Here is a 10,546-nt window from a genome sequence, read left to right as displayed (position 1 = left end):
ATAGTTAAATAGGTAAAACAAGGAATAACTTTCAAAAGTCTACATTTCATGTCAGTCTCTCGTTTTAACTACTGTCTAAGGTGGGGCTCATCTTTATAAAACAACGGCAACTGGTGTGACAGGGATGATTGTTCAGACTCCCATATGCTTAGTTTAGGTTAGGGTAAGTCGGAGTATTGGCGTAAGTATATGGAACGAATGTCGCCTGTACACAGTAATGGGGAACGGACTGTGGACTACCATTCTTGTCACACTTGACCCTGCATCATAGGGGACTCATTTCCAAAATGAAAGCAGATACCATCTACCCCGATTAAATTTATTTATTTTTTCATTTCTTCCCCATCACAATTTCTTTCCACAGAAATGAACAAGACAAATTTGTATCCAGAAGCGAAATGAGCCAGTTGTCAAAATCCCTTCACCAAAGAGTTGGTTCAAATTACAATTGCTCAATCATTGTGTAATTGATTATGAACAGTACTGTTTATAATCTTTGAAACTGTTAAGAGCGAATGCAATTAAAATAAAACGCACGCAGTTAAAGTCCGTGACTACACAAGCTCCAGTTGTATGGGGTAGTGGTCACTCACTGCTTTGGTCTGCAATGAAACCCCGTTGTAAATTAAAATAAAAAAACAGGATTTTTTTATACTGAAAAATAATTTACAAGCCACTTTTCTGTTTAGTCTGTTTCTTTTCGCACATAATTCTACCTTCATCAAAACGACAGCACGATTGGCCTGTATTAGTGGGTAATAACTAAAGCAAATCTGTTCCAAGATGGTCTGACGGTACACCATGAAATCAAATACGTAGTTTAATAAGTACCTCATCGTATGTTAGGCCATATTCCAGGTCGAAGCGGAACACGCTCGCGTTGCTGATGCCATCGGTCAAATTCTGGCCCAGTGCTACAAATCTGGAATTATATCAAAACGTTTAATATTCCGACAAAGTCACCACAGAAAACGTCACCACACACGCTTTCCTTGGTTATTGGTTACATAAACTTAGGGATGGGAAATTATACGAGGAAACGCAAAACAGGGAAATGGACTTGCTAGCTTCCCTATGTCAATTGTCACCGGTACAACCGACGTACATCATGCAGACTCCACGTCAACATCGAAAGTGATTAAAATTTTAGATCTCTAGCTTAGAACTCAAAAAACAGTTTTTACATGGTTCTAGTTTTGTTAACCATTTTGGAAATTGGTGATTAAGGGTAAAGATTTAATGGTCTTATTTTCATTTTGCATCTTAGTCTGCTTATAAATGATTAATATAAATAATTATTTTCGTAAGAGTCTAGGTTGCACCAATTTCAACATGCACGCATGCACTTACGAAGCTGCAGCTGGATGATTATGCACAGAGATACAATATTTCCAGTATAAAGCTTATACGCTCATTGTGTGACTTTAAAGCGCTCACCTATCGTAGGCACAGTCCGTGGGAGACACGGTGGTGTCTGCGTCGTCAGGTATCAACCACGTGAACGGTGAACAACGCAGTGACAATGCAGAGCATGTTAGGTTGCGCACGTAGGTGCAATCTGCGTTCAAGTCTCCCAAAACAAGCACGTCATCTGTTGGCCACTCGTTTGCGATGTCAATAGTCACAACGTCGGCGAGAGCGTTTAGTTCATTGACGGCATCCGAATATTTAGCATGCAACGCGCATAAGACAAATTCTATGCCTGAAAGTGGGAATGTCAACACACATGAAACATGTACAAAAGAACCGAGATAATTATATTCTGTTTTGACATATATGAAATCTGATATTTTGTACTACTATAGAGCCCTGTCACATTGTAATTGACATGTGGAGTAACACTGAGAGTGTGTGTTGGAGACAATTAACTTCACATCTTGACTACGGAAACAGTCTACTGTATGGTCTTCCTACCTATCAAATTGAAAAATTGCAATCTGTCCAAAATGCTGCAGCACGACTACTGACCAAAATCCCTCTCAGATCAAACATTTCACCCATTTTATTCGAACTACATTGGCTTCCTGTACGACAGAGAATTGTTTTTAAATTACTGTTGTTTGTTTTTAAATTCACTAGAGGTGAATGCCCCTCATATTTTAACTCGATGCTACATCCAAGTACACCCAATCTCACCAGGTCTACCAGATCCACCTCCACTCCTTGTTTTATCAGAAATGATAATAAAAAAACAACCAAAACCTACGGCCACAGGGCATTTTCAATTTCAGCACCAATTTTATGGAATCAATTACCCTCACACATTCGGACTATTGACAGTGTTGAGGTTTTTAAAAAAGATTTAAAAACATTCTTATTTGCACAGTATTTTAATTAATATCTTCCCATTTTATCAGAAAAAAAAAGTGTTATTGTTCAGACCATTACTATTTTAACCAGTTTTAATTATTATTATTATTATTATTATTATTTTTTTTTTTACCTTAGCTTTTATTATATATATAATAAGTTGTAATCCTAATAATTTTACCTGTAAACAGCACTGAGACGCTAGTGTAGTGCGGTTTTAAGAAATAAATATTATTATTATTATTATTAATTAATTCATATAAAACCAAAGAAACGCGCCTGAAGGTAGCTTCCTGTTAAATGTAATGCGCATATTTACTATTACATGAATTATGGGGGAACAATGCGTTATAATGGGCTACTAGTATATTTGGCAAAATTTCTTTTGTTTGATTGATTTTTTTTTGTTATGAGAACCAATTAAAGAGCACAAACTCCATTATCTGTCGCTTTTTTCTCCCGCGTTTATCGTCAATTTTGCTGCTTTGGAAATTGATGGGAGATGGTGATTGGTCTCTGATGTAACGTACTACATTTTTGAAGATACTGACGGAATTGACTACTGAAGTGTGCACTACAATCCGGTACCAGCGTTTTGTTTTATTTATTTATTTTTCAATAGGATTTAGATGTTCAACTTTCCCTAGCCATCATTTCACCTCTTCACTAATACAATCAGAACTAGGCATTTCAAGAAAAATTTTGGTACCAGAATGTAGTTCTTATTGTTGTGATCAAATTATATATCAAATTCGATTTTAATCCATTTAGGAATTTCCTGTACCCAAGCTGGTATAATACAAATGAAAATCTGTTCTTATTTCCTACGAAACGTTAGCCCAAAATGATATGATCCTCGTCTTTATGGTAATAGCCTACTTATATCTGGTCTTTGCGTTCCCCCATAAATTTATTTCGGTGTACTGGATTTCATATTTAACAACAGTCTGTAAAATATTAAATTAACTTTTTAATGACTCTAAAGGCCAAAGTCCCTCATTTCATAGCCGTATAATATCATGGAAACAATCATTTTGTCAAAATGCTTCTAGTGATCAGTAAAACTTAAATTGAGATTTCTTCCCTTTCAAAATTACCGTCATTTGTGGGCTTCGAACCTAAACATTTTTGTATCAATAAAAATCCCAGATGGACAGAAATAGAGACTTAAATATTCAACCTTATTTAAAATGGCAATATTTTTTATAGTTTTCTAAATTTTGTTTAAGAAGAGTATTAAGAGAGAAAAATGTAATGCATACGATATTGAGTGCTTAGCTCTTAAGATTTGATTTGATTTTCATTTAAAATGCTCATCATGTATAAGTAAACTCTGTCCGTCTTGTGCATGCGCAATTTAAAGGTGATTGTGGTTCAGTTTATTTCGTTACATTCCAGATGTAACATTACCTGATATTAGGGATCGGAACTTTACAGAAAATGGTTCTCTTTCAAATGGGTCAGTGAAGTCATCTGGTCCGTCGTCGTACTGATAAGACCCAAGTACGGTAGCAGATTCATTTCTGAAAAATCAACCACGCAAATGTGTTGTTCTTTCATTCTGTGTGTCTCACTAAGTCCCCTAAAGATTACTAACACCAGAAATATCAATGAATTCAATTTTGATAACTTTCTATCATCGACTGTGAAAACCCGACCTTGCAATGGCTCACTGGCTAATATCTTGTCCACTCTTTAACGGAAAGCGATTTTTGTTTTATAAGCGAATGCACCTGAGGTTGAGTATAACATACAGGGTTACTACTTAATATGGAATATTATTTTTTGGCGAGTAAATTTTCTGCAAAATATTTATTTTCTCTCTAACTACTTTAAATCCAAAACTGAGGTGTCACCCCATGTGTAGCCAATTGTGTTACCTAATTACCACACAACTGTCGAAAAAATTGATGTATGCAGTTGCATTTTCTGTGGTCAGAAATGTGAGGGGTGGTCATTTCGGCAATTTCAGCCCTTGTATAAAAACGCATGGGTTTGACCAATCTTTGGAGTGTATTTAGAGAAGCAACAAAGAGATCGCTCTGAAACTTGACAGGTACCTTTGAGGAGATATGGTTCGACAGCTAAGCAACGCAGCTTACTATGGTATTCTTGCTCTCAGAAAAAAATGGCCAGAAACGGACAGCCATTGCCAGGCAATGCAAAATTTAACAGGAACCGTTAGTAAAGTCCTCCAAAGAAATACTACAACAGGGACACCTACTCCAATACCTCGACCAGGGAGTCCGCGTATCACACCAAGAACCAGTGTCTTCAGAAAAGAGTGGCAGAATGTTATTCAAACACCCGTTTCAAGGTCCCTCGTGAACAAGAGATTACTGCAAGCCGGTTATTTTGCCCGAAGACCAGTAGGGAAACCACTGTTAACAGCAGGACATATACAGCGACGTCTGCAATGGGCTGGGGACCACGTGCCTTTGCAGCCAAAACACTGGAATCACGTCGTTTTCGGTGATGAGGCTAGATTTTAGGGTTGGCGGTCGAATTCGTGTCCGCCGACGTGTAAGAGAGGTTTAAAACGATGATTGTGTACTGCCTAGGGTACAAGCAGGGGGTGTTAACGTCTCTGTTTTAGAAGCATTTCATGCCGGTGCCCAGAACCAGTTGGTTTTTCTAGGAGGCAACCTCAACCAGGGTTCCTACAGAGACACTCTACAGCAAACAATGATCCGATTTGTAAGAGTCATCTTCAGGAATAACTTAGTGTACCAAGACGACTGCGCAATCCCACATCGAGCTCGCAGAATCACTGTTTTTCTTCAAAACCAATGGGTTCAGCAACTGTCCTGGCCTGCAAACTCCCCAGATATGAACCCAACTGAAAATCTGTGGCGGAAGTAACTCACATAATTAATAGCTATGGTCATCGGCTGGTTAATAGTGATGAACTGCGACAGGCAAATATCACTGCGTGGAATGATATCCCCATCCAAACTCTAAAAAACTTTTCACAGGGTATGCCATGTAGGATGAGGGCGCTGCAAGCGGCTGCTGGAGGTCATACCCGCTATTGATGACTTTTCATGATTAACAGTAATGAGTTCTTTTACTGTGTAACATATCACTGTCGGGAGGCTATCATTTTCTTTAATATCTTAGCTTAAAATTAATACTGACATCAAACTGTTGATATGGTTTTCTGGGGGTGTTCTTTTCTTTGAATGACATCTTTGTCATATTTGATATTATTGACCAAAATATCTCACAATAGAAGACTGGATATTTTTATCACTCAATTACATACTTTTTTGATGCCAAAAATGTTTTAATCAGCCCTCAAAAATAACAATGATAAAAAATATTCCATATTAAGTAGTAACCCTGTATATACCTCACCTACCCCCGTACATATAGCACTCGGGGTATTTGTTCATCAAATTTGAATGAACATCTCAAAAATATCATTATGCCTGCCAGACAGCAAACAGATTTATACACAGTTAATTTCTCCTAAATAATGAACGGCCCCTTGCTGTACATTCTCCTCCCCCTGGTGATGACCCCTCCCACAGACATCAACTGACCTTGACCTTGTTTATTTGAGAAGAAATTAACTAAAAGTATTCTGAAATCTCATTTGGAAAATGTAAGTTAGTAGACTGTAATCCATGCCACTGTGGATTTGAGTCTGTACTTGGACAAATAAAAGGTCGGTAGAAAGTGTTGTGAATTTAATTTCATCGAACACGTAGGCGAGGGGCATTTCTGTAGTTTACCTGTATAGGAAAGCGTACTGTTCCTTGACTTTCGTGCGTCCCAGACGTTCGCTGAGCTCCATGGAGTAGGAAGGCCCGCCTTGCCTGGAACCGGAGATATTCCTAGCTTACTATTGTTATATATCTTGAATACAAGACCCTTAATTGTATCATTGATATTAGTGACATCTACCATGCATGTACATCTCACTGGATCGGTCCGCTTTGGGGTTTCCTATCTGTTATTACTCTACGTGCGTTTTAACCTTTCACGTGTTTAGTTAAAGGGATAATAACTCTTAGTTTTGGCCAAAAATGAATTTTCCTGGAGTGAACAACAATTTTCCCATACTTACCAATGATTAATGAATCCATTTTTTACATTCAAAGTTAGTCCCTGTTTTTTTTTTCTAAAAAGTTTTTTGTCTTAAGAGATTATAACAGAGTATATCCATCAATGGACGTCACGTGGTCTAAAGACAAGCTCATATATCAGAATAACAGCTATAACTACCGTTTTTGGTCGTAAAACAGAATATCTTATATTTCTATTGGTTGTTCACAATGTTTTTATCGTGAAATATCTCAGATCTCATACGAAGAGTTATTATCCCTTTAACCCAGGACTCACGCCTCGAGCCTCTTGTTTCCATCACACTAGCACTCGCATAATCACCAGTTTTTCCCTATACTAGTTAACGCTTTTAAGAGGCGTGTTAATCCGTTTGGTCTGTTTGCATTCACAAGAATCACTGCGGAGTTGGGTTGATCTACGTAGAACAGCGATTATACAAGGAACGAACCCTTAATGAACTGACCGTGTATTGAAAAAAATCCACGGAATATTGTACTTCAAATAACTATTTTTTAATCTCACATTATACGCACATGTAGGCCTATAACAAAAAATCCATCAATCTTATTTTTCTTATATTTCAGGTTTAATGTTTTTAAATGATTAAAGTGCAGCAAGTGTAGTATTTACAAATGATTTAAGTGTAAATGTAGTGATTAAGCTAAAGAAAGAAGATAATGAATTCTAAGTCGCAGTTTACTTACTGGTTGACAAGACTCAGTAGCACATATATATATTCCTGGGAAGCATCTCTGATTTCTTGAATTAGAATAATGTCGTAGCGTTGAACTATCTAAAGGTTACGAAAAAATAAATTAAAATGATTAAAGGACATCGGTTGGACTGAACCCCTCTTTGTAATCAGCGTGCATACAGGTCCTGGAACTGAAATGCTTCCAACGTTTCGCTAAAATGCGTCAGCTCAGTTACATTTTGATTTAATTTATTATCGCTACAGTACCGTACATTTATATACATAAATAATATATAGATATGAATATATAAGTGATGCATAATTATGTTAATGCACATTTCCTACCTGGACCAGGATAACCACCACCTCTTCTTTAGACATCTTGGTTTTACCAAATATCTGCACATTGAATGCGGCTATTTTGAGGCCAGTGGTACCACCCGATGCTGAACAAATATGATGTATGCATGATAAAAACGTAATACTCGTTCACAAAAGCATAAAAATAAAAGAAATGAAAATTACATTAAATCCCACGTCATTAGTTATCCGTCGCAAGGGCTTCAGCATTAACTTCGAAAGCGGTGGCGAAATGTTTGCTTAGAGTGACACCTGCATGCACGATATCAGACCTTTTACATATCACTATTACGGAGGTATCGACGAACAAAGTAATGGGCGCACATGACTAATAAGCAGTGACAGAATAATTAGCATGTGTAACATATTTTTTCCGAAAACAAAGGAACATGACACTGAACACATCAAACGGACAAAATACAGACTTGACATTTAATTTTTTTCCAAATCATTTTTCATTAGAACTTGTCCTATTTTGCTGACTGATAAACGGAAATAAGGATTAGAATCGTATTTTAATAGCTTTAATTATGTCTATTTAAAATGTCATTGTGACATCAGTTTATTCGCCCGTGAAGTAAACAAAAATACATTGACTTTTCTATGTCATACGACAACCATAAAAAAACGATATTTTGGATCTCCTCATTTTCCGAATTATCGTCTATAAAAGAGACCGACAAAGGAGCTTCGTATCAGTGTCTAGTCACAGCAACTGTTGCTGCTACGCCTGACCTCTTTTGACTGCTACCAGGGCTCTCAAGCGTCAATGCATTCCTTGGGATAGATTTTTAGAGTTCAATCTGGAATAACATTCCAGGCATAGGTCAAAATTTGTCCGATTTGGTCCAGTTTTGTTGAAGGGCATGTAGGCACTTGATTCGGCGAGTGATAAGCTACCCAAATATTGTCTATGTGGTTCAAACGGTCATGGTCCACAATTCATTAGAGAAACAGACGACGGTGTTTTGCTGTTTACAGTGGGTTCTGCGGAGGTCGTCTGGTATTCTAACCTGCTAAAAGCAGTTTGGTGTTCGCTAAGGGCCTTGTAAGACGCGTTTTGGTGACAATTTGCCCTTCATTTTGAAAGGCCTGGGTGGTTTTTGTTAAGTTGCAGCAGCATATCCTGAAAGACAGTGAGTCCTGAAACCCCGGTGGTACAGTGCCGCCTGAAATTCCCCTTACTTACTCTGCGGGTCGCTGCGGGTTGTTCGGACGGCCTGGCTCGGTAACTATGTAAATAACATTGTCATCCATACGCTGTTTGGTTTCTGTTAACAATAGTACCATGCCCTGCCCGTCGGGTAATTATCGTACCAAACTTTCTTCTGACAAAAGAGCCTAACACTAGCTCGAGCTAAAGATCGAGATAAAAATCGAAGCTGAGCGTGGTCGCAATTAAGTGTTCGTCCAAGCGTTAATTTACCTTTAATGCGCGGTGTCTTCACTCCACTTTGATCACTCTAGTCTGGTACGGAGATTTTAAGTATAAGAACTTGCCAACACTGATTTTAAAAGTCACTTTACCAAAAAGTTTCGGTGATGAAAGCAACTTTCGTGTACATTGTAGCTATGGATTAATTGAAATTAAATAGAATTGAATAAATGAATTTATGAATTTATGAAAGATCAAATAAAACACTACTCGTACTTGTACATGTAATATTTATTAGGCTTCAAACCGTCTTTGCTATATACATATTATAAACACGATTGAAATTTATTTTTATAGTAGGTCATTCTATTTCTATAGTTGCCTGGGGAACTGGCCAGTTGTCGAATATTATAAATTTCTTTATTTGACAAGGCGAAGGGTGGTCGGCCGAAAGACTGACTACTTGGTTCTTTAGCACACCAAGAAGGAAGTGCGTACGTGACCGGCGTAAATATTATTAAAGAATTTAGCCTAAATTTTGATACAACTGTTTCTTTCATTCTTTGATATTAACTCCGCACCTATGTAATTCAAAACGATGGGAATAGTTCATCTTTACGATCTAAAGGGAGACCATGCGGCCTTTTGGTAAGGGGAATATCCGGCGGCACTGTAGGATTTTAATACATCGGGTGTGGATTCTGTGTAGGTACACCAGTTCGTTTATTACTTTATGAAACTGTGCTGATAATTCCGTTAGGCACAATAATCTGTCTGGCAATGCCTGTGTTTTTCGCGCCATTCTGCCACAGATTAACAATTTTGGAAAACACTGCTTAACTCAATTTACGCACTGCAAAAACGACCGCTTGCTGCAAAATTTCCAATAATTGTATTTAGTAGTTGCCGGCATAAGGATACTTTTTGACAGAACCATACTTTGCCAAAGACAAGCTTCGACAAGCCGAAAGGAGCACCACCCAATTAAATCACTGCATATTACATAATGCAGCAGCGCAACAGACATGGTAGCACACATGGCAGTCAGTTAATTGGTAATGACACAACTGACTACATACTTCTCCATTCACATATCTTATATAAGCTCGGCGTTTTTTGAAAAAAAAAGGAACACATTTTGCCTGGGCATACCTTCGAGACTGAAATGTTCCATATTAAACGTCAAATCTGTATAAAAAAAGAAACAATGTTCGCATTGCTCTACGGCGAGTAATAAATACGTCTTTTGATGTTTAATATTTAAGACACAATTGATATATATATATATATATATATATATATACCGGCAGTTAATAGTGTTAACCTACATCTCACCAACCGTTGTTTCGTCGGAGTACTTCCAATCAAGAGACCAAGGTAAAGGAATCCTAACAAAGCGAACGGCAAAATTCTCCCCATTGTGTGACAGGCACGTGAAACAGGTACCGAGGGGCTTAGGTGTGATATCTGCAACGATAATATACGACTTGCATTATTCGAAAGGTGCGATGTGCGCATGACCGGAATTGTGCACTGCAGGGGTCAAAATAGTACCGGAAGTGTTGTTGACAGCGATAAGAACACATGATGGAAGCAAAGACGTGCCGGGGCGATATTAAACAAGCCATTTGAGGCGACAACGGTGCCGGAGTTGAAACGTTGGTTAAAATATAGGAATGCCCGCACATCAGGCAAAAAAAGAAGAGCTGATAAAAAGGTATGTTACACGATATTTT

General features: G+C 37.8%; 1 protein-coding gene across 1 annotated transcript; it reads right to left on the bottom strand.

The window, feature by feature from the left end:
• Positions 1–298: 298 nt before the first annotated feature.
• On the bottom strand, positions 299–10,328 carry LOC106170503 (deoxyribonuclease-1-like). The gene is made up of 8 exons (XM_087016383.1): positions 10,139–10,328; positions 7,421–7,521; positions 7,086–7,174; positions 6,048–6,131; positions 3,721–3,833; positions 1,438–1,702; positions 832–922; positions 299–602 (listed from the first exon to the last, which is right to left on the bottom strand). The coding sequence occupies exons 1-8, from the start codon at positions 10,326–10,328 to the stop codon at positions 555–557; spliced, it is 981 nt and encodes a 326-aa protein (XP_086872509.1). The 3' UTR covers positions 299–554.
• Between the last annotated feature and the right edge of the window lie 218 nt (positions 10,329–10,546).

Source organism: Lingula anatina, chromosome 6, assembly GCF_051362555.1.
Source record: "Lingula anatina isolate TDL-2025a chromosome 6, LinAna3.0, whole genome shotgun sequence".
Taxonomy (NCBI): Eukaryota; Metazoa; Brachiopoda; class Lingulata; order Lingulida; family Lingulidae; genus Lingula; species Lingula anatina.
This window is presented reverse-complemented; position numbering and strand designations above follow the sequence as displayed.